Source organism: Alosa pseudoharengus, unplaced genomic scaffold, assembly GCF_046254945.1.
Source record: "Alosa pseudoharengus isolate Yale_2024_CS ecotype anadromous, Long Island Sound unplaced genomic scaffold, YU_APseudo_1.1 YU_APseudo_1.1_scf_9, whole genome shotgun sequence".
NCBI classification, from domain to species: domain Eukaryota; kingdom Metazoa; phylum Chordata; class Actinopteri; order Clupeiformes; family Clupeidae; genus Alosa; species Alosa pseudoharengus.
The window spans coordinates 1,423,361-1,449,344 of NW_027468881.1; the positions used below are offsets into that span (position 1 = coordinate 1,423,361).

General features: G+C 38.6%; 1 protein-coding gene across 1 annotated transcript in view; it reads right to left on the reverse strand.

The window, feature by feature from the left end:
* ctnnbl1 (catenin, beta like 1) overlaps positions 1 to 25,984 on the reverse strand; it is an 86,603-nt gene that overhangs the window by 34,891 nt on the left and 25,728 nt on the right. Inside the window, exons 4-9 of the mRNA XM_076277449.1 lie at positions 25,203 to 25,346; positions 17,150 to 17,243; positions 15,615 to 15,708; positions 14,689 to 14,780; positions 14,463 to 14,535; positions 5,555 to 5,613 (exon numbers count right to left, since the gene is read on the reverse strand). Of these exons, the coding sequence (XP_076133564.1) occupies positions 5,555 to 5,613; positions 14,463 to 14,535; positions 14,689 to 14,780; positions 15,615 to 15,708; positions 17,150 to 17,243; positions 25,203 to 25,346 (556 nt within the window). The remainder of the gene's footprint in view (positions 1 to 5,554; positions 5,614 to 14,462; positions 14,536 to 14,688; positions 14,781 to 15,614; positions 15,709 to 17,149; positions 17,244 to 25,202; positions 25,347 to 25,984) is intronic.

The following is a 25,984-nucleotide window of genomic DNA, read 5'->3' on the forward strand; positions in this document are numbered from 1 at the left end:
GGCTAGTCTTAGGTAGGCTCAGACCCCAGGTTCGTCATGCACTAGACCCGCTACAGTTCGCATACCAGGAGAAAGTGGGCGTGGACGATGCCATCACTTATCTTCTACACAGGACACATACTCACCTAGACAAGGGGAAAAGTGCTGTGAGAATCATGTTCTTTGATTTCTCAAGTGCTTTTAACACCATCCAACCCCTCAGACTGGGAGACAAGCTCTTGCAGATGGGTGTGGACGCTCACCTGGTAACCTGGATTACAGACTACCTGACCGAGCGACCACAGTTCGTCAGACTAAAGAACTGTCTCTCTGACACTGTGATCAGCAGCACCGGAGCTCCACAGGGAACTGTGCTCTCTCCAGTCCTGTTCACCCTGTACACATCTGACTTCTGCTACAACACCGAGTCATGCCACATGCAGAAGTTTTCTGACGATACTGCAATTGTGGGGTGTATCAGGGACGAGCAAGAGGAGGAGTACAGGAGCCTGGTGGAGGACTTTGTGCAATGGTGCAAACTCAATCACCTTCAACTCAACACTTCAAAGACCAAGGAGATGGTGGTGGATTTCCGCAGGTCTAAGCCCGCTCTGCTACCAGTCTCCATTGATGGGGTCAATGTGGAGGCGGTAAGCACCTACAAGTATCTGGGTCTCCACCTGGACAATAAACTGGACTGGTCAGCCAACACTGACGCACTCTACAAGAAAGGGCAGAGCAGGCTGTACTTCCTGAGGAGGCTGCGGTCCTTCAATGTGTGCAGCAAGCTCCTCAGGATGTTCTATCAGTCTGTTGTGGCCAGCGTCCTCTTCTATGCAGTGGTATGCTGGGGAGGAAGTACAAAGAAGAAGGATGCTGGGCGACTTGACAGGCTGTTAAGGAAGGCTGGCTCTGTAGTGGGAGCTGAACTGGAGTGCATCACTTCAATATCTGACAAAAGGACCCTGAACAAACTGATCAACATCTTGGACAATGAATGCCACCCACTCTACAGCACTATTAAAAAGCAAAAGAGCTTGATCAGCTGGAGATTTCGCTCACTGACTTGCGCAACAGACAGACTGAGGAAGTAATTTGTCCCCAGGGCCATTGAACTGTTCAATGCATCACTAAAGGGAAGAGGAGAGATAGACTTCTCTGCTTAGTCTGTCTGCCTCTCCACCCTCTCCATGTTTGAGTACTGACTACCCACTACTGCTTTACTACTGTTTTACTAATGTCCACAGCCTAATGTTTTTACTACCGCTTTCCTGCTACACTGTTTTTCATGGTTTCATGCTATATTAGCACACATGATCAATGGCTTCTGCTACAATAATACTGAATGGCTGTAACCCTATTACCTCAACCTGTTTCTGCACTGACGTAGTTTTTATAGTTTTTTATATTACCTTGTCTACATTATATTATACTTTGCTCTCCTATTTGTCCATATTATTTATGCTGGTCTCTAGACCTTATTATTGCACTGTTGGACTATTGTTGGACTACTTTTTGCACCTTCACCAGGACACTTACTCTCTTGAGCACCTTACCATGCACACATAACTAAGGGACTACTGTTGGACTACTTTTTTGGCACCTTCACCAGGACACTCACTCTCTTGAGCACCTTACCATACACACAGAACTACTGTTGGACTACTTTGCACCTTCACCAGGATACTCACTCTCTTGAGCACCTCACTTTGCACACAGAACTACAGGCCCTGTCATTACAAGCGTCTCATACTTGACCACCCTTAAGCACACTGTTTTTTTACATTTAATTTATATAGTATTTTTAGTTTTGTTAGCTTTTCTTATCTCCTACTGTCTCTATTGTACAGTGGAGTTTGGTTATATGTTTATACTTATACTTATATTTACCATTTGCTGTAAGTGCATGTTGTGTGTGATGTCATCAATCAATAAAGTATTTATCTATCTATCTATCTATCTATACTTATGCATTTATATGAAGGTTTGACTTGGGTACATTCACAAAACACTATATGATGCATTTTGGCTAGAGTTACGCAGATGAAACGTGTGATTGTTTGCTGATAAGATGCACCCGTGCTTGTTATGGGCGTGCTGCAGAGAAACTTCTCTGTATGACGAAACGCCGGTTGTTAGTGATTGGTTCAAAGGAACTCCAATGATTTTAAACCTCAAACTGTGCCCTCCCACCCGGAAATAAACAAACGCCTATGGATCTAGGCCAGACTCTCTGCGAAGTCTAGATATGGGGTTGCATATCAGGTAAAAGACTAGGGGAGATGGCAGTCATTACTTTTACTGTAAATGCACAAGTATACATTGAAATGTGGACAATTTGTCACATTTTGTATTTGTTTATCTTGCCATAGAGCAAAGAATGTTAAAACCATTCTTCAGGAAAAAGCAAAGGAAAAATAGTCAATGGCATGGCCAGCAAACAGTCTGGATCTCAATCCCATTGAAAATTGATGGTTGAAACTGAAGAAAATGGTGTGTGACAAGGCTCCATCCATCCTGCAAAGCGGATCTGTCAACTGCCATTCAACAAAGTTGGAATCTGATTGATCAAGAATATCTACATTAGTGAAGTCAGAGAAACCAAGCTAGGAATATAGCTAGAGAAGGTGCCAAAAATGTACTAATTATGATGTTTTGTAATATAGTTGACATAAGCCACTTTGGACAACCGTGTCTGCTAAATGAATAAATGTAATTGTTAGGGATGCACGATATATCGGCGGCCGATATATTATTGGCCGATAAGTGAAAAAATGAAAATATTATTATCGGTCCGATAACAGAATTCTGGCCGATAATTTGCGCCGATATTTTTTAAAGTCCTAATTTAGGCCTACGTAAGGTCCGTCTGGCTACACTGAGCTACTTGATCTTGGTTGGCTATACTTTTTCCTCAATATAATGTCAGCGGTGTGAATGTATTTCACCACTCTAACAAAATCTGTGGATATGCGTTCATTTGGGAATCTGTGCATCTCAAAATCGTCTCGTGAATGATCCGCCATATTACCAGAGCGGAGCTCAGTCCTATCTAGAGCCGTCTTGTGCTGGTGTGTTTACACTTTACCGCGCTGATCGGGGAAACAAATAAGCAAACTCGTTAGTGGGACGAGTACATAAGTAGGCCTAGTTCTAAGTTGTGTTTTAGTATTATATTTGCATTACGTTAGCTTGGGTTTTGTATTAGCCTACTACCTAGAAATATGCTAACCATTCCTGCTTCAGTTCCAGACAGGTCATCATAATAAGTTATTAAAACCTTCGGGGCTAACCCCGATTTCTGCTGCAGCAGGTTGTGCGCAACAGAGTAAACGGACATAAGATACAGTCTGAGGAGTTGCAGCTTTATTCATTTACCCGCAGTTGAAACTAAACCTAAGTTTCCCTCACAAACTCTGATTTGGTCACTATACTGTAGCGTATTCCCAGCTGAGCCGTTTATGAGCGTTTAGTCTTAAATTAAAACGATTCATACTCTCTAGCCACTCACTCGCAATTCACTGACGTCAGGTTCACTTAAAGGAGCCACACATACTGTAGGGCTAGGCTACTGTTATGTTGTTGACTGCCTTACTATTGAGGACTATTATGAGTTCTGTCCATCATTTGGTGGTAGGTAAAATTACTGCAATAAAATTATGCTTATTAAATGCTTTCCCCAAATCACTTTTCACAAATGTTTTTCAAGAGTAATATTATCGGTTATCGTATCGGTATCGGCCACAACAAACCAATAAATATCGGTTATCGTTATCGGCCCTAAAATTCCATATCGGTGCATCTCTAGTAATTGTTTTAGGTTTGTGATTCCATAATTTTCCTCTAAAGATTGAATGATTCCATATTTCTTTCCTCTACATGATCTGCAAAATAAATTGCATTGCCTTAAGACAGTCAAGCAAATTGCCATTTTGATAAGTTAGAGATGAAGTGCCCAAACTGGTGACATCACCTGCAATTGTAGTTTATCATTACCATGTTACAAAAAAACTTGATAAACAATTCATACTGGTCCTAAAAATAAAGTATGATCACCAGAAGCAATAGAAACGACCCCAATGCCAATCCACTAACTTTTGGATGTGGACCAAGATATAATTTTTCTAAAAAAAAAGAGCTATGGAGAATCCCATTAATTTCACTAAGCTTTAGGAATGCAACCATTAAGGGGCAACCAGTTATTAAGTCATTAATTTTCAAGACTCACAAAAAGGGAAGCTGTGAGACAGGTCTATAATGTTTTCACTCTGATGAGTTAAGTGAAACGGTAACGCTTCAGAATAATATGTGCTTATTAGGTATTAACAGTGCATAATAAGCAGTTAACAATTCATTACTAACAGTTAGTTAACCCTTAGAACCCGATTGACGCAAAGTGCGTCAAAAAACACACCCTTTCTTCTCAGTTACATTGCTCCGGAACTGTTCATCACAGCTAGATGAAACATTTATTGCGTCACAGAGCAGAAGTGGGGCTTTTCAACGAGACTACGCACGTATCTGTACAATCAAGTATGAAAATAAAATTAAAAAAAATCATGAAATTAAATTGCATCATATTTACAGTCTATACTTCTCTGCGTTCACCTGCGCACCCATTACTCTCGTTTGAATTACTCGCGAACCCGTGATCGCATAGGTATGGCAAGCATGTCAGATGAAAGAGGAGATACAGAGCTATCATTTGATACCACTTTTCCATCAGAAACATATTTGTAAAAAGCATAGCTGGTATGATATTATCGGAATATAGAATCAATATGAACATTTTCTTCAAAAACACAGATAGGAATGTAGCTCAGTAAGTAACAAGTAACCCTATGACGCAGGATACCGGGTTTCGATTCCTGCTCGTTGCAGCAATTTTTTAGCTCACAGCTAAACCAAGCTAGATAGATAGATACAGTACAGTAGATATGTAAAGTTAGAAGGTCGGGCTTGTGGAGCTATAGGCTACATGGTCCTCACTTTAGATTGGGGGGCTGCAAAATTTACAACAAATAGGTAAGAAAGGTCTTATAAGCGTATTAGTTATCCACCACTTTGTCTTATACACCATTAACAAGCTGCTTTTTAACACTTACAACTGTTAACAAATATGCTTGTAAGTAACTTAAAAGGCTGCTTATTAACACTTACAAGCTGCATGTTAACAGTAAGTTAATGTTATTAAAGGATAACAACAGTTAACTAACTGTTAGTAATGAATTGTTAACTGCTTATAATGCACTGTTAATACCTAATAAGCACATGTTATTCTAAAGCGTTACCAGTGAAACTTTAAGCAAAAGAGTTACCCTATTCTGTTTGAATAATGTAGGAGAGTGACATGACTCAGTTTAGGAAGTGTAGGAAGAGGGGGGAATTAATGTAACATTGCTCCAATGGGCAGACAAGGTCAAAACAGTTTAAGAGGATGGGAAAGTTTTGCGATATAGGTGGCAACATTTGACTGTGAGGATGAGGATTTTATTTAATCAACTATGAAGCTAACTTCAGACTGGGTTTGACATCACTGTTTCAACCATAAAATAGCTTGAAAATTCTCACTTACAGAGAGCTGCTGAAGGAGTACATCAATCCCATCCAACTCTCCTAACAGTCCTCTTGTGCCTGAAAAAGAAAGTGTACCATTTCTGCCACTACTTGTTCACTTAAAACAATGTCATGTCCATGTTTGCGTTACAGTTGTCAACAAGACACACTACCGTTTGTTAGCAAATGGCTGCTATTAGCAATTGCTACAAGATACACTTAGTAAAGAAGCATTACACAGTGTTTTACCCAAACATAGCAACATAGTGACAGATAGAGGTTGGACACTACTCTCTCAAGCAGACAAATGGAATGTGGCATTATGCGGCACCAAAGGTGCAAAGCCCTATTGTTAATTTAAGGATTATTTTGGCCTGAGCACATGAGATGCAGACTGTGGCCTGCACTAAAGGTGCAAAGCCATGTTGTTCCTGTTCAAGCGCTGAAGGTGCAACACCCTACTGTTTCTGTAGGAATCACTATTATAAGGGCCCGAGACTGTGGCCTGTGCCAAAGGTGCAAAAGCCCTATTGATTTTAAAGGATTATTATTATTATTATTATTGCCCGAGCACCAAAGGTGCAGGCTGTAGTAACCGGCACCGAAAGATTTTTCTAAATTATAGGCTTGGCCCCAGGTGTGACCCAGGGACTCCACAGCGTCCTCTTTTGTCACGAGTCTCCTTGTGATAGTGTTTGTCCTTTTTATCCATTGCAGCCAAAAGTAATCATTCTAAAATCTGCTGTAAGACATTATGCATTATAGCCCCGTTAACAATGTCATATTTTTTTTTAGAAGATGCCGGACTGCACTGGAAAAAGGAAAGTGTTAACATTACAGCCAACAGGCATGTGGAAGAAGAATGTGCATGAAGACATTGTTTGTCAAATGCTGAACTCAGTGAGCATTTAATTCAATTTATATATCATGTACAGTATAGTCACTATAGGTTAAGTTGACTAATGTTTATCTCATCATCTAAAAACTAAATGGCAATGGTGGAGGCTGTAAAACTGAGTATAGAGTTTAAACAAGTTGAAAGTGAAATAAATCATTCATTTTGTCTCATGCCAGTGATAGTGAAGTGAGTAGTGATTTGTTTAAAGGAGAACTCCAGCAGTTTTCCTCATAGGGCTCTGTTTGAGGTCACCGAGTACTGTCGGTAGAAAGAAGGTAGAAAAGATAAATAAAACAAATCAGTGCTACACAGGTCTAGTCGTCCTGCTAGTAGGGCACACAGCTAGGCATGGGGGCAGATTTTAGACTGTTTTTGTGGCCGTGTTTGTACCTCTTAACAAACTCAAAATGTCTTTATAAGTGCTGTGCAACATGATCAGGATCTTTACAAGACGCCAATATGTGTTTACGCTGCTATACCTACCTACGTGTCAGGGGACCAGCATTCACTGTCAGAAACTTCAATTTGTGTCTGCTGGCATCAAAGCATTGCTGTGCCAGCATTGTGTCTGCTGGCACCACCAAAATGTTTTATGTCACTACCATGGCTGGTTTTGATCAGTTTGTCAAGTGCAAATAAAGTGTTGCTGAGTTTAAAAGTTTGTGTTGTGGTGATTAGCACTCTGGCCAAACTAGTCAGATATATTGGGTTGTTGAATAGCCGGCCAGAAGATGTACATGACAAACCTGCCAAAAGACAACGGAAGCGTTGAAGACAAAATAAAAAGTGTGATGAAAGCGTATCTTGTTTGAATATTTTTGCTGTGCGATGCTTTGCTATTTTGCTATGCTGTAAGAAGTACAGTATAACCTTGTTATAAAAATGTTCATGCTATAAAAATGAAAATGTTTTGAGTATAATCATGCATAATCATGTTGGGAAAAGAATAATATTTTGAGTAAGAAATGTGTGATATAAGTGTCACTTAAACATAATCATGTTTGTGTAAAAATGTATGGAAAATGCTTGTGTGATAGAAAGGATTGGGGTAGACAACTGTGCTTGTAGGAGACAACTGTGGTTAGGACTGTTTACAACAGCTACGGATGATTAATCAGAAGACTTGAGAGGCTCGAGAGCAACAACGGGTGGGGTATTCAAAAACCTACTTGAACCAGAATCAGGTGCGTTGTTAAACCTACCGAGAGCATCCTGTAAGAGGTCGTCTCACAGTCAAACCACAATGTCTGTCTCCTGAGATAGCAATAAAAATCTGCCAATCAGCAATACGCAAATAGCAATTTATAAAAAGCAAACCTATAAAAAGGTAAAAAGCTAGGGGTGAGACATCGCTCTCCTCGTTTCATGTCTGACACTTTATGCTGTCTAAGACAGAGTGAAAGTAGGGACCTTAACACTTCTTATCCCTCACTGGAAAAATTAAGAAGTACTTTTCTTTTAGGGCAGTTTTATATACTTTTGTATCTTTCTGTAATCCTTTTTATTCTTGTAAAAGCAGTTTGCCATAAAGCTACTCCTATTTATTAGCTACATCTTGTTGCCCCCACTGTGTGCTTGGTGCTTTACACATAGTGCGCGATGCCCATGGTAATTAATTGCCATATGAAGCAAAAGAATATGATGATTTGCCATTCAATGTGGTACAGGTAGTTGATTTTCATTCTTTATTTAATTCTTTATTTCAATTTCTAACTGTTGTAATGTTCATATTCTGTAAGTCGCTTTGGACAAAAGCCTCTGTTAAATACAATAACCATAACCATATAGTGTGCTTCACACTTTTAACAGGTGGGACAACCTAGCACTCTTTTCTGCACTAGCCTGTGTATAAAATAATACCCTTTAACACGTACCTGTCTAACCGCATAACACAAATGTATTTTTTTCCCCCTTAGATGTTCTGATTTAACATTTTTCTAGACGACTCCGTTATTGTTAGTTTCACTTTGTCATATAGATAAGGGATTTTTTTCTCGGGCAACAGCTTCCTATTGGGTAGGTCTTACCTTGGTTACAAGACATGGAGTAGGTAACGGAAGCCTTAAATCTCTATGACAATGTAAGGGTGGATATCTTTACAAATAAAGAAGGCAATGGCAACATTGCCAGCAGAGCTGTTAGGCAGAGGGGCATGAGAAAAAGTTGTGATACTTTGCTCACTTGTCATTTTGCTAGTGGTACCACTGGTGCTAAGCAGAGCTGAAGCTGAGGGGGAGGGGAAAGTCTAAGTACTGCCTGTGTACTTAGTTGCAGCACGGCATACACCAAAAAACAAAACAAAAAAAAACAACAAAAAAAAGTTGGTGTGTGTTCCTATGACACAGGAAAGTCTAGTCAAGCATGCGCAGAATGTAGATAGGTCCAACTGACAGAATTGGCCACTGACAGCAGTGGACATGACTGCGCTTAGGAAACAGAGGAGAAATCAATCTAAACTTCTTAGGGCCCTATCTTGCACCCTGGCGCATGGCGTAGAACTTGTTTTCCACCCGGTGCAAGGTTTATTTTCTTATTTTGCACATTTATTTTTTAAACAATGCACCTAGGGGTGTGGCAATTAACAACCTAGGGAGTGGCCTGGCGCATTGTCTAAAAATCGCTATTGTACGCCACCTAAAACGCATTACGCCACTGACCAAGAGAAACCTGGTCAGAAGTCTATGGCGAGTAGTTTATATGTTATTTTAAGAGCGCGTTGTCAACAGTCATAATGGCGTGTGCACAATGCACCATCCTTCTATCCTCCATGAACGCGCACCAGCGCACATCCATGCAAAACATTAGAAATTACACAATTAGGCTACAATGGGAAACATAATTAGAATAAAGATATTACGAAATACATCTCACAATGCATTTGCAAATTGGTAATGACGGTTAAAAGTGATTAGGCGAGAGCACAGCTGAAGACGCACTATCACGAGATATAAGCAACTCCTCTGCTGGAAAAACGTGGTTTTAAACATTGTTTTATTCAGTCATTCAAAAAATATCAGGGTAAGGGTAAGGGCTTTTTCCAGCCTATGGGTAAGGGTAAAATATCAGGGTAAGGGCTTTTTCCAGCCTATGTTTTTTCTATGGTAGAGCCCGACCGACAAAGGATTTTGAAGGCCGATACCGATACAAATATTTGTTGATTTAAAAATCCGATATTCCGATATATATATATTTTTTTTCAGAAACGTGCAACAAAACATTAACAGATTTCCCTAACATTAGTTATTTGTAGTTATTTATGAGTATTGACTAAAATAATATGATAATGCATTTTAAAAACAAACTTGTTTATTTTTAAATAATATTGTCACAGTGGAACAGAGGAACATCGAAATATATTAAAGTTCTGATAAATAAAATGTATAAAAATAGAAACTTAAGATATGAAACTTTTGAAGTCTTTTGAACAAAAACACAATAACAACAACAACCAAATCAAAGTTACCAGTATTAAAAGACTTGGTAAGCTTCATAAATATAACTTTGAACTAAGACTTAATAATTACAAAAAATAATGATGACATTATTACTATCATCATCATTTGTATTATCATTAAACAAGATAAAGGTCACTCCTAAATGTTTGAGTGTGCCTGTGTAATAATTAGTCCCTATTGCCTTAAGCTACCTTATAATTACAATGTCAGCTTGTTTATCCCTTTACCTGCACTTTTAAAATTATTTCCATCAAGCTACATCAAACCATTTTCAATCATCAGTTGCTGCCTGCCTTCTAAAACCTACTATTTAGAGATCTAAATCTATTATGTAACTCGTTAATGCTGCGGCTGAACGACAGTCTGAAACGCACACTTGGCGTCATTGGATTTCACACACGTGTAAAAGAAAAGCTAACTTTTATGCACGAGCTACGTTTTTCACAAGCTACGTTTGATACTTTTTCTCTATGTCTAAATGTTCACTCCTCGCATGTCTAACTTACATTTTACAATGCAGTGACTGTAACTACAGATATACTAGTTATAAATACAGTAATCATTACTTTATTTAGGCAGAATAAGTTCGTTGTGGTTTCCAAGCTCATTAATGTTAACGTTAGCGGTCTTCCACTGATATTCATGGCATTAGCTAGCTTTGTGGTTAGCTAGTCTATGATGAGCCATAATTTAGCAATGGATAGCGTCATACTGCAAATTGTAAAACATACGCTTTCAAAATAACAGGCCGGGGAGAGATGATACGTCTCACTGCTATAACTGTCACGCTATTAAAGAAATACATCTTCAGTCACATTGTCAAAAGTTAAAAGGACAGACAGTCAACTACACTGTAACAACGTAACGTAATTACTAGCTAATTCCGCTTCACTCTCGGCTTATTTAACAGCAGCAAAACTGGACATTGTTTTCACAAATTTTTTCATGCTTATTTGAGTTAAGAGAACTGATGGGGATGTTCTTTTAATTGTTATTCAAGCAATGTATGTCTCGTGACCAAATCACCATGAACACACTTAACTGATGATCTCACTCGCGGATAACTGGTTCTCTCTGCCCGACTCTGGCTGGATCAGCACGTTGCAGGATGTGTGGCGCCTTATACACGAGTGTTGCCAGCAGGGACGGTGTAGAGTGCCCTCTGGTGGACAAACTATACAACGCCAACACGCATGACATGGTTGAAGCATTCTCTGGTTGAAGGGTGTTTCATCCGTTTTTATTTTATTTTTAAAATATTCATTTATCGGCCATTATAAATGCCGATACCGATAGTTTGGAAAATGCCTAATATCGGCCGATAATATTGGCCCGCCAATAAATCGGTCAGGCTCTATTCTATGGTAACCCATTGTCAGTCAATAGTGAAAGTAACTTACTGCGTATAACTGTCTTGTCGTTGACTGACACCATGGTGAAGTTAGTTTCACTTTGCCAATGAGTTCAAATAATAGACGAGTGCAAATGCGTAAAGGCTATGCTAGGTTTTAGTAAAGCAAAAAAAGTTTAGTGGAATGACTGTTCCATAAGGTCTCGCAAGCAGCCTCCTTCAAATGTGCCGTTGACTGTCAAAATACCGATGCATTCTTTGATGTCGCGCTTTGCGCCGTTAAAGGGAATGACAGATGTCATTTTCATTGGTTTAACCCTTAGAACCCTAAGCTGTTTTTAGGGCATTTTCACTACCTTTATTCATAAGGATTTATTCTGGTCATTGTAAGTGCCACACACATATATTATATATTGTTTTTTTCAGGAGAGTCTAGGCTATTCAGATCTGCCATCATTTCATGTATTAATACTAGCATTGATTTTATTTTGATTTTTAAAGAATTAAAATATAAAAAGTGTATTATAAAAATTCTTATATTTCAACACAGCAAGCTCACAGCTCTACATGCATTTCATGTGTGTGTAGGGCAGACTGTCCTGAATCGGGCAATATAATTGCCATGTTGGAGGGATACTCTGGGTCTGAGCAATTTACAGAAATATTTGCTGTGTGATTTACGGAAATAAATGCCATTTTTTATTTAGTGATGAAAAATGACCTTTCTGCGCTCCATATTTGTGACACGAACTGATCTGACCTGACTTGACCCGAGGTTGCATGTTAGCCTGCGTGCCTGTGTGTATGCAGTCATAATAATTCTCAACTTTTTACTGCATTGCCATGAACAAAGTAAAGGCAAAAAAGGTGTTTATTTGTTGAACAAATTGGGATGCAATGTGAGCCTTGAATTGGATGCCATGCAGGAATTTGCTAGGATCTCAAAACCGGAATATGAACATGCTTTGCCATAGAGAAACACATGATAGCATTGGATTATAAACATGCTTTGCCACAAGAACAGACAAAAACGTGGGGTAAGTCCAGCTATATGAAGTTATTATTTTGCTGTCACTTCGTCTGTTTTATAACCCAGAAGGATGTACTTGGTATCAAATGATAGCGCCAAGTCTCCTCTTTCATCTGACATGCGTGGCATATCTATGCGATCACGGGTCCGCGAGTAATTCAAACGAGAGTAATGAGTGTGCAGCGTTGGTTTGTGTACATGACATTATTATTTTGCAGTCACTTCGTCTGGTTTTATAAGCCAGAAGGGTCGATAAACATGGTACCAATGGATAGCCCTGTGCCTCCTCTTTCATCTGATATGCTTGCCATATCGATGCGATCACGGGTTCGCGAGTAATTCAAACTAGAGTAATGTGTGTGCAGGTGAACGCAGAGAAGTATAGACTGTAAATATGATGCAATTTGATTTAATTTCATGATTTTTTTTAATTTTCATACTTGATCGTACAGACAAGTGTGTAGTCTCGTTGGAAAGCCCCACTTCTGCTCTGTCGTGCAATAAAGGTTTCATCTCGCTGCGATGAACCGTTCCGGAGCAATGTAACAGAGAAGAAAGGGTGTGTTTTTTGACGCACTTTGCGTCAATCGGGTTCTAAGGGTTAAATGATGTTACGCCCCAAACACACCCATGACTGATTAAGAAACCTAGGAACACCTTGTTGCGCCATGCGCTCAACATTTGATAACAAAAACACTCCCAATTTGGACTTGACATCCTACTAAATTTGAATAAGCTTTTGACTAGTGACGATGTGCTTTAGACTGTCATGATAGGGCCCTTAGTCACATAAATGTTATAGAGCCTCTACTCATAATTATACATATGATTATTTTTTTTATAGTGTTTAATTTCATCAGACAAGACGAGTGGAAATATGTTCGTCAACGACCTTTTTTTCCATGACTAAGATGAGACTAAGACAAGACTGCACTAATGTCCTGAAACACTGACTAAGACTATCTTAAGATGCATTATTTTTGACGAAATGTTTAGCATGAAATAAAAACTAAGATAAAATCTCTCTTCATTTTCGTCTACAAAATGAGAAGACAGAATATCTAGCTGTTACGTTTTCAAAATATTCCAAATGAGTTCATGCACAGCAGCTTTGCTGTAGGCTATTCTACGTGCTGTTGCTGCAACACGAAACTACATGTAACAAAAACACCAGAGATTTCTGCCAGAGTTAGCAAGCTAACTACCTAATCTTTATGCCACAATGCTACATACCCATAAATTGAAGGTTCTCTCATACATATACGAATTAACATCCCCCAGAATGTCCATATGAAAATGTTCAGCAAGTAATGTCAACTATTTAACTAGTTACACTTGCTAGCAAATATGCTAATATGGAAAGTTCGCAAGCAAGTTAGCTAAGATGGAGAGTTTGGGGAATGTGCTGCGTTTGGGCGCATATCACCATCTAGCGTGGCGGAGTAAAAATTAATACTTGGTCTACGAAGATCATGACAGTGGTCCAGTCAAATCTTTTACTGTCTATGGTCAAATCCGAGCCGAGCTATACTGTAAACTGTAGCTCAACTTACCTGTGCATGTAAACATACTGACTGACAAAAAATCAGAATGAGTAATTATAACAGACGAGTAGTCCTGTGGACACACAATATTGTTGGAAAATTGAGATGTGTGAAACATTATTTGACTGAAATGGTAATCAGAAATAATTTGTTATAAAAAAAGACTAAAATGTTTTGACTAAAACTTGACTAAGATACCTTTAGTTTTCTTTTGACTTAAACTAGACTAAAATAACGAGACTTTTAGTGGACTAAAACTTGAAAAATTATATTTGAATGACTACATATGACAAAGACTAAAAGGGACCTTTCGTCACAAGACTAAGACTAAATTAAAAATAGGTGACAAAATTAACACTATTTTGTTATCATTGTAGGATGTATACGATGCATCTCAAAATGATCATACATTTATTCTGGAGCACACATTTTAAATTGGGCAATCACATTGTGAACGTTCAAACCGGTGTACCTAACCATCCCTAATGTCATCTATAACCATTTGCAAAAAAGTTGAAACCATCCAGGAAAATGTTGTACACCAGAAGACAAGGAAGAGTCAAAAGAAAAGGCTGAGGAAGATGAGAAAGTGAGAGCCAAGTAGAAGCAGCAAAGCTGATACCATTGTGCCATTTTCATGTTGTCATACCATCATTGTTTTGCAGTAGAATCGCCAATATTTCACTGCAGTAAAGCTTGTTTGCATCAAATGGCATCTTAACCTACAGAATGGGGAAAAAGTTAGTGTTTGCTCACACATTAATGTCTAGCAATTAGCAAAACTGCAACATTTTAAGTGAAATACCAAATACCAAGAGCAAGCACAAGCAGAAGACAATCAGCTAGCCTATCTTCCTTTTGTGTGAAACATTTACCTTGATCCTCTTCAGAAGCCACTGCATCAGACCCTGCTGTGCTGCTTCTGTGCAGAGACCAGGTCTGAATTCTGCCATGTTCTCAATAATAGCTGCAAGAAATATACCATCTGATAACTGAGCCAAAGCACAAAACACACCCTTTAAACACTGTTAAACACTATGTAAGGGATAACGCCCACCGAGTTGTCCCGATATACGGAATTAATGAACGAGGTGAAAACTGAAGCTCACGAGATCAGGATGGGCTCACGAGGCTAGTATAACGTAACCTTTAGCCACGCACTCTGTTCACTGGTTGGATGGTGGCTCTCGGTTGGATGTTTACATGAGAAAAATCCGTTGAAATCTGAATCTGTGCAATCTCAGTACTGAAGCGAAATGAAATTGAGCGGAAGTATGTAGACGGGTGGAGCCAGGCTATGGGAAATCCTAAAGACCACACCATTAATTAATATTAGGCTACTATTATTATTGCTATTGTATGCTCCATGCAAATTCTTTTACTGATGTTGTGGGGTTTACCTGCCACAACGGGATATATTTGCTTGGCCCAGTCTACATGGTGGACTTTTAGCCAAGAATACTGACTTCCCAGTAATCGGACCTTCCAGACACAGGTGCCTTTACACTATACTATAGACATTCACTGTACAGGGGATCCCCATTTCACTAATTGTGAGACTACTAGCACCATTTGACTGGCATTTGACTAACTTTGATGAATTACGCCAGTCACTTTAAAATATATATTATATATTTATATTTTGTTTTTGCAAATTCTTGTCAAAAAAGCAGAATTATACTGACCATGATTCCCTTTATAAAGGCAACAAAAGGGGATATTATACAGGGGGGTGAATACTTTTTAACTTGTGTACATTTTACGGAGATTCAAATAAAGAATTAAGAATCTGTCCACTCACCTAATGTGTTGTAAACACCATCTGCCTCCTCCTTTACTTGCTCATTGAGGCGTTCCATATTCTGCACAAGCAAAGCCACAACCTGGCCCTCAAGCTATAGGCAGTAGTAAAACCAAAATATGACCCATAAAACATTTGCGCCAATCAAACCAAGTAATAAGATCAGAATCCTCCTGACACCATGAGCCCTTAAATGAAAACACCCTTTACAGCCAGTAAAGACATACATGTTAAAGGTATACTATGCAGTTTCAGGTATTGTTGGCGACTGTATAACTCCCCCTAGAGTCGCGATATATTTATATTTTACTCTGCCGTTGTAAATAGCCTACTTCTCGTGGCTTGTTTCTCCTGTACATAATGTAAATGATTTTGTTGTGGAGGTGAAAGATTAACAACAGGCAAAAACTATCTCCAAAGAACTATATGACAAGGTAATGTTTCACGATTCTCGCGAGATGTCTTCGGGTCGACTATTCTTGAAGTTGAGGTTCTCTTGTTTGAACTTTCTGACACTAAATAGGATTCATGCATTATCATACTGGATATGTAACCATCCTACACTCTTTGTAACATATACCTCAGGTGGCTTTAAACACCATGTTCTATTCTCTACACCTAACTAACCTTTCATTTATCATGTATACCGACCTTACTGCACTGTAACTGACCCTAGGCAGATGGGTCAGGCCCTTGAGTCGTGGATCTGCTCGAGGTTTCATCCTATATGAATCTCCAATTCTAGGGAGTTTTTCCTCGCCCCTGTTACTCATGGGCTCGCTCTGAATGTTTTAACACTTTGTAAAGCACCATGAGACATGTGTAATGTTTTGGGTCTCTATGAGTAAAATGAAATTTAAAAAATTGAAGTTAGCGATTCACTACAGCTATGCTGAATGGATGTGCTAGGTGGCTATATTAGGTGAAAGATACGGAGAAGAGCTAATAGACCGGCATATTGAGCGGTCCCGGTATGCACCGTCATTGTTACCCAAGGGCCGTGAACCGTACCTTAATAAATTAGTCTTAGCAAATGGCGATTGTCTGCTTGATCCTGAGCTGATGACAGAATGGGTAGATGACGTTAGCGGCTAGAGTGGCTAGAGATTCATTAGCCCAATATATACAGCTATCTGGTTGACAAGCCCAGCGTGTATACATGCAAAAAAGTAGTAAAGTAAGCATTTTTCTTGACGTTTCCTAGACGTTTCAGTTCATTCACACACACACAATTTAATGGGATGGAAAGCTTTCTGACCCTGACATGCGACGCTGACACCTTTTCTGCGACGTGGGCCTTGAAGGGATCTATTACAAGTTTGTTTACCATCAAATTGTCTTCGAAAAGGTTATATTAAAGGTGAAAATCTTGCATAGTGTACCTTTAATGTTTGTCAGTTGAATTTCATGACCATCAGTTCGGAGTTTGACAATGTAATACAAATAGAAAACAGTGCTGTGAAAGGTGCCATAGAATAATTATACACATACTGTATACAGTAGATATAAACATTATGTGTTACGCTATGACTTACCAAAGCATCAATAAGGATTTCAGCTCCTTCTTCACCTTCCTGAAGTGTGTCAATGTCTGTTAGTTCTTGTAGTAGATCCACAACCGCAATTGAAATATGTACACCTAGTTAAGGAAGACCTTGTCCAATGTATGTACAAGAGGAGCATGATCACAGCAGCCTGCTTTTAAGGCAAGACACTACAGGTGAATAAGGTAACATTTTCAAATAATAGACATCACCATGAAACTTCCTCAGTTGATTACTTACACAAGTATGAAAAAAAAAGTTGAAATTTTAATGTTTAATAAATTAGGCATTATCTCATTAAATATGCACATATATGCAGATATATTTTCGGTAGATAGATCTGAACATATGAAAAGGTAAGTAAAAAAATATTTTTTCATTTTGTTAACACACAAGATGAAAATAAAATTAGAGGGATTTCAGGATATCTGCTTTCATTACCTAGGAAATCAAAATGTACTGTCCATAGCCTTAAAAAAATCAATTTTTGGCATATTTCTTTTATTAAAATGTCACATAAATCAGGCCAGGAATGAATTATTAACAAATCCCTCTGTAAATATCTTCAGAATACTACTATTTGTATAACTGGAAAGTTTGGTGTACATAGGTGCTACCTAGACTGAGATGTTTATACTGAAAAAAAATGACAAAAACTCAATTTGAACACAGTTAATGAGATTCCTAGCCTCAGCCTAGACTCGCCTTTGAACTTTCGCGATTGGTTGCGGATACAAAGGAAGTGTCCATATTTGGATTGCACAACGTCATGCAGGAAAAACAGAGCTTTCCAACGGTACTACACATGATATGTTTTGTATCACGATCGCGGTAGAGCATGAAACGTTAGAAGGCTAACTTTTGGTGAATTTAGGAGAAATATACAGGCGCGAGGAGACAAAATGTAATGAAATAAACACCTAAATGTGTAAATCGGACTTTGTTGTTGTAGTTGTGTGAAAGAATATACATGCCAAGGTAGCAAATTAGCCCAAAATCTCTAAATTGACCAGTGCATGAAAAAACGATGTTTTCACCTGCCGTGTATTGCCTTAAAACACTTTCATCCAATACATGCTGGGTAGGCAGATGGATATTCACTTAAACATATGAAAAGTAATTAATAAGGGGATATTGCTTGAATATAATATTTTTGTGTCAGGCTCTGTCACAAAGCTAAAACAGAGCAGTGGTGAAAAAGGAGTTCATGTTTTCAAGATTTATATAACATCCGTAGGCCTAGAGGAAGAAACATTGATATTTCATATTTGATAGATATTCAGTTTTTACATGCTGCACATGATCCGAGATCATGACACCATGTTGTAGTGATGGATTGGCCATCTGGAATTTGGGCAAATGAGGGGCAGCCAGTCCATTGGGCCGCTCGGAGTAAGTCGCGGTGCATCAAGACCACAGACTTGTGGAATGCCAAATGAAGGCAGACTCCTCCTTATCGCATGGGCCCTTCACTCATGCAACCCTCAATGGATATATTCAATACATTTAGTTTTCCAATCAATGTAACTAGGTTTGTAATGTAAACAATACTGATAACTGACTGCCACACACACCCACACTCTATTTTCTTGTCCTCTACATCACGGTCATGGTGTATCCTACCCTTCATATGTATGTAATGATTTTTGTACTTTCATTGGGATATTCCAAAAACAAGTGTTTAGTTAGACGTAGAGTAGTACATGTGAGACATAACAGAGCCCAGTTGCTCAAGGTCACTGAATACTGTCGGTGAGACCAAGGCCTGCTGGGAATTGGGAAATGTTTGTCCAATGATCTTACTTCCGGTCATTCGCTATAACATGCTGGAATATTTTTACATTGTCTGCCTGTGATTTCTGAATTTTCTTGGAATTAGAAGTTAGCAGCCCAATGTTTAGCAAGTGTAAAATAAAAGTAACACACGGAAGACAGATCCAGTAAAACCTTAATGACACTTGCACTAGGCTCCTGTCAGCCAGATAACTTCACTATCTACAGTAAGGGTGAACAATTTTGGAAAAAAATCTAATTGCGATTTTTCTCACCAATATTGCGATTGCGATGCGATATGCGATTATTTTTAAGCTCTTTATCTTCTGTCTTATTCAACAAAGACAAGCAATATATTATTCTATAGTATGACCAACACAAAATTAGATAAGTTAAACATAAACTGTTCTTTCCTGGAGCCCAGGCCTATGTTATGATGGCATTAGGTCATTGAATAAGATTGATGAATGAAATATTTTTTATTTAACTATTTTAATCACATTAGTAGACCTATATTTGTTGAACTTCCAGCCTTGTAAACATTTAATGATTCTTATACGTTTCTATTTTGTTTCTATGTCATGTAGATATGATCTTCTTTCATTAGTTAACAGTTAGGTCTACATGCAATGGCACTGACACCTTCTCCTTGTCCTATGCTCTCCGCGCACGCACGCACGCACGCACGCACGCACGCACGCACACACGCACGCACGCACACACGCTCCTCTCCTCTGTAGGCTACTTGCACGTGAATCGGAACAAACTACTGTAGATTGTTGCAGCGCAAGTAAATGCGGCAGAATGACCGTTCCGCTCGGTGTTAACTAAAGGTTAGCATCATCAACACCACAGCGCAATACGCATGCATGCAAATGAACTAGTTTGTTCATATCACAACAAAGCCAATCGCGGAGACCAAACTCTTTAAACAGGCAAAGTTAGCAGCAGTTAGCAGCATGTATGTAGCCTAAAGCCTTAGCTGGTAAGCTAATGTTAGAACAGCTGGGTTTTTGGTGGTTAGCTGTGTCAACTACTTGCGGATAACATTATGCATCAATTCATTACCTGTGAGATGAAATGTTTGCGCCGCCAACCCCCTTGGATATCGCAAATGCCCCCACTGTCACTGTACTCCAGTCAGGGGCGCAGCTACCCATTTTTGAGGGGTATGCAACAACAATATTGGCGCACCCCCCCCCCAAAAAAAAAACCCACAAACAACTAAAGCAAAACAAAAGGCCAATAATTTACACTATTACTGTGCATGAGTGTCTATTGAATATGTTTTTAAAGATGTGCTGCCAATTTGATGTTTAACTTGATGTTATACTTGATAAGTATTGATAAATGGTGCATTGCCACTTTAAGAGAGTCTAAACGGTTCTCATAACGTCCTTTTGCCAGCTATTGCTCACAATGGATAAGGCTGATAGGCACTCTAGCCTTGTTTGTTTGCACCACATTGACAACCCAATATTAAGTTATTACAAGGAGCCTTCATTGTTAGGATATGGAAACATGTAATGAGTTGCTGCTAGCATGACATTTCTGTTTGCAGTTGGCCATTAAAAGTGCAGTATGAGCATGGTAGCCACCTAGCTATATGAATGGAATAGGCTATGTTTCAATCGGCATTATGCTTAACAAACGCTAGTTAGTCTGTTAACATTCATATTTGCAAGCCTCCATGTACAGACGTCATCACTTTAATACCTGTTGCCTTTCACCGTCCACTTATTTAACTGCTGTTGCATCCCTTGACATGCCATCTCCTTTTCCCTCTTTCTTTTTCTATTTTTAGTCGTCAACAGCTTTTTTTTGCTGTATCCATCTTTTCCCATAGACGGCAACTCACTACTCGTAGGCCTATCTGCTCGCCCAGCACTCACGGCGCCCCCACTCCCTCTTCTATGTCAAAATTCTATGATGGAATCTTATGAGATAGGGCACCTACTCTAGCCTGTTAGTCCTCTAAAATGTTATACTGTAGACCATTGAGAAAATGTTGAAATGATTTAAAAACGGACAGCAGTAGCTACATATAGAAAATACCAAATATATGGCAAGCGCAATAAATGCGTTTTGGTGACGTCACATATTACAAATTGTAATCGCAGCCTTTGCGGTTTGAAAATCGCGTTTCATCATATCGCGATATTATCGCAAATGCAATAAATTGTTCAGCCCTAATCTACAGTCTGTGTAAGGGAACATCTACAAAGGACACATTTGATGGATGCATGGCTGTTGACATTGACCAATTGGTAGCCTACTCAAAAAATATTCACCATTATAAATCATACCTGCAAACTCGCAAGGGCGGCAAAAGGTGAAATATTTGCTAAATAAACCCTGTGTGTGTGTGTGTGTGGGGGGGGGGGGTTTGCATGGTAATAATCAATAATTATGATCTATATATATCTATACTGGCATCGGGGATTGGGCAGATACTGGGCCCATATACTTGAACTCGTAACAATTTCCTGATACCACCCACCAATACTTACAGTTTCCCCTAAACCATAGTAGCCGCTACACTTTCATCATCCTTGCAAATGCTCTTAATAATTTTTTCTCCCGATTTGACACTTATGATTTCAGTACAGAAATACAGGAACTCAATCATAAATTAGCTGACCAGAACCACTTTACAATAGAAGAGGGAAATGTTGAAAAAGTGTTCCATAAATCCAAATAAAAGCTATGGACCTGACAATATCTGTGGTAGACTGCTTAAGTTAAGCTAAATATGTTATGTTGGTTAGAGAGGTATTTTTTGTTTTCACTGTTTCCGTAATGTGTAGCTGGGTTGGAGAAACATTAAAGCAGCTGCAGGTCAACTAGCGTTAGCTAAGTCTTCATTACACGATTCATTACGTCTGGTAGTCTTGAGAACGTTCATCAGTGTTTTGATTTTGGCCTACAGAACGTTCGGTAACAATCCTACAAATCGCACCTTTAACGAGCGCAGCTGGCTTTAGGCCATGACATCACAGCCATTCAAGTCTATGGGGGAAAAATTAGCTTTTTAACATTTTTAATCCCCTATTTCTCAAAAAGTATATATATATTTTTTAAAATCTGAAATAATAACTCTCTTACCCCACTCCAGACGGCCCACAAGAAGCCAGGAGATTTCAAGATAGTGGATTCCATCCACTATAATAAGTCCTTACAAAATCAGCATGTCCCAAAATGTTGGAAGGATGCAGTAGTTTTTCCAGTTCCCAAGACAAGCTGTCCCAAAGCACTGAATGAGTTCAGGCCTATTGTACTGAAATCTATTGTCATGAAAACTTTTGAAAAACTAGTTAGAAATGCAATCTTAAAGAAGACAGAGTCTGATCTTGACCAATATCAGTTTGCCTATAGGCCACACAGAGGTGTTGAGGATGCCACAGTCACTCTGATGAACATGCTTTTTAAACATCTGGAAGGAAAGGGAACACATGCTCAGCTTTTATTTATAGATTTCTCGTCTGCTGATAAAAAATATTCAGTTAGTTTTCCAATCAATGTAACTAGGTTTGTAATGTAAACAATACTGATAACTGACTGCCACACACAATTTTCTTGTCCTCTACATCACGGTCATGGTGTATCCTACCCTTCATATGTATGTAATGATTTTTTTACTTTCATTGGGACCATCATTGATGATAAATTAAATTTTGAGGCAAAGTGTGAGACTGCATACAAAAAGGGGAACCAGTGTCTGAGGAAACAGTCCTCCTTCCACATCGACAGAAAGATGCTCACCATGTTCTACCGCTGCTTCATTGAATCGGTCATTTCTTTTAGCCTGGTACAAAATGCCTGTTTGCAAAACTAAGAGATACAGAGGCAGTTTTGTTCCCTCAGCTATCAGAATGTTAAATAGCACTTAGGCTATTGTTAGACTACACACTAACTTATTTAACTTATTGACTGCACAGCCTTCTTAATGTATTTATTTTAGGGCTGTCAATCGATTAAAAAAAATAATCTAATTAATTACATACTCTGTAATTAATTAATCTAAATTAATCGCATATATAATTTTTGCTGTGAAAGTATTTTAAATATTTAAATTCAAATGAATCATTTAAAGTTCAAAACCTTTTATTATTATTTTCACTGTTCAAATAATGGCCATAATAATCTATGATATGACCTAATATGCTGAGGAAATAAATTCAAAAGTGCTTCGGGAAGAAGTTTTTTTTTCACATACAAGGCATTTCAGGCCACAGATATAACCTAGGGGACACAATGAAAATAAATTAACACTCCCCTCAATGTCAATACTTATTTCATTGATGTGCGACTATAGAGTTGATGAACTCCGGTGATAAGTAAATTCCTTGCTGCAGACATTGCAAAGGACTTTATTTTTATCAACACCATCAGGCCGTTTTTTAAAAGTAAATGTTCCTATCAATGATCCAGGCAGCACGTTTTCTTCTCTCTCCTTCATTTTACAGTCTAATTTTTACTGACTAGAACGGCTCGGGGTCAAAGGTCATACGGAATCGATTAATCTGCACTAATTTTTTTAATCAGTTATTTTTTCTCAAATTAATTAATCAAAATGAATCAGTTATTTTGACAGCCCTAATTTATTTATTTAATCTGTCTTAGCTCTTGTATCTGCTATGATGACTTTTATTCTGCATTTTTATCTACTGAATTTATAAATATTCATGTATTCTTTTTATCTATATTTCTATGTCTGGAGCACTGTTGCCACTGTTACAGTATGTCACTGTTTTCTGTCAATGTCGTGAATGTCATCTATGTGTGTGTGTAAGAAACCCACTCTTTTTACCTGCAACCAAATTTACCCTTGGGTACAAATAAAGTTACCTTACCTTACCTTGCTAGGTGGTCGCTCGCTCTGCGTTTTTTTGTTTTGTTTGTTTTGCTGCCCTATCAGCAAAATAGTCTAGTTAATCATTTGTTTAATGTGGACACAATGCCAGTGTGGAGGCTTGTTTTAGACAAAATTGTTTGTTTACTGTTGTTTGAAATAGCCTGCTATTATATATTGTATTTGATACTCATTATTATTTATATTTATTTTAGGCTTATTGTAACAATCAGAGCAGAGAAGAAAATTCATTGCAATGTTATGCTAGTAATTTTGTGGTAGAAATATCAGTATCTGTACTCGGTATCGGCAAGTACACAAATGTAAATACTCGTACTCGTATCGTTTTGAAAAAATGGTATCGGGACATCCATAATCTATATGCTACAAAGAAAACAACTTACACACCTATAATTGAGCAGCTCAAAATATTTTGCTAGGTCCACTTTCAGATTTGTTGCAAATAGCTACATTTAGCCTTGGAAAAGTCTGCACTCCCTGATAACATCAACATGTCTAACCATCAGCTAGTGCTGCCGCGATTAGTCAACTTAGTTGACGTAATCGACCATGAAAATTAGTCAACGGCAATTTTCAGTTACACTTTACTTAACAGTATCGACATAAGAGTGACATGACACGGTCATAAACATGTCATAAACAAGTCATAAACATTTATGACATAACGCTTCTGTTAATAAGTAACATTCGTTTTTTGTCATAACAAGTTAGGGTTAGCATTTGTTACGACAGTGTCATGTGTTAATGAGTGTCATATCACTCTTATGTCGATACTGTCAAGTAAAGTGTTACCCAATTTTTTTTAGTCGACAAGTATTTTTACTATTGACCGCCTATTTATTTTTGGTTTCCCATCTCAAAAGGCTCACTGTAATGTTATAACTATGTTATTAACTCTTGAGAAGTACAATGACTGTCTTTGGATGTTAAATAGGCTAATGTTTTAAACCCCGCCATGCACGCAAGTGTAAACGGCAGCTGCGTTTAGCTGCGTGTCTGCCTGCTATCAGAGCGATTCATTAATAGGCAGACCTAAGCGGGGGTAACTAAGCTAAGCGTAGTAGGCTAGGCTAGTCCAGACTCCGACTAATATGGTAGCTTATTGTGGAAATAGCAATAAATGGAAGTGAAGATGGAAAAAAATGGGGGGGAAAATCTGGAAGAAAAAAAAACGAACTAAACCTATATGACCGCTACGCTTGCTATGCTAGCGGCGGTCATAATTACTGGAAAGGACATCCTTCCTGCTGTGATTTGGCTATTCAAGGATATGACACAATAACATTCAGACTCATCTGTAATGGACTCTACAAATGCAGGCGGTCATAATAACAATTATTGAACAAGCAATAACACCAAATATTTGACTTACCGTAAAAACAGGAAACAAGAAAAAGGATATCTGTGTTCTCATGACTGAGGAGGCCCAGTAAGGAATGAATAGCATTAAGCTCCACAAGAAGGTGATAAAGATCAGGCATGGTAGCAATGACATGCATTTCCTGAAGAATATCATTCAAATCCAGTTCAGTCTCCATGAACCTAGGACAAGACAATACACGATACATAGTAGGTAGGTACTTTATTAACCCCAAGGGAAATTTAAGCATTACTATAGGGTTACTGTGGGGGATTAGTAACTAAATAGTGCTTTCGACTTCTTCCAGCATTGTGTAGATCTGGCTGAAAGTGAGGCATGTTTGTATTGTAAGATTCAGCAGGATTTGCATAGGGCTGCAAGAGCAAACGCGCAAACTGATTTGATGCTACTGAAACATGAAGTCAGGCAATGCACTTTCTTCAGAGGTCTTGTTATAACCTCTCTGTACATATTCAAAGTTTACAATACTTCTGTATAGATCCTACCCATGCTACCACCAAAGTGTGGTAAGGGTGGTCAGGTCAGCGCGGCACAGAGCGTTACAAGTACCGAGTTACCAACTATTCAGGAACTTTACAGCCAGCGCTGTAGGAGAAAGACCAAGCGGATCCTCGCTTATTGCGGATTATTGCCTATCTATGCTACTGTGGAGAGGGTCTTTGCAGACAAACTGAAGTATTTTTACCTTTGTAACAGAAGAGAAAAGGTGTTAATAAGGACTGTCCAGTTGTAGTCATTTTGTAAGAAGTCAATTACAGAACCCTCCTCTTTTTGTGTCCATTGACAGTAGCTTGTGCTG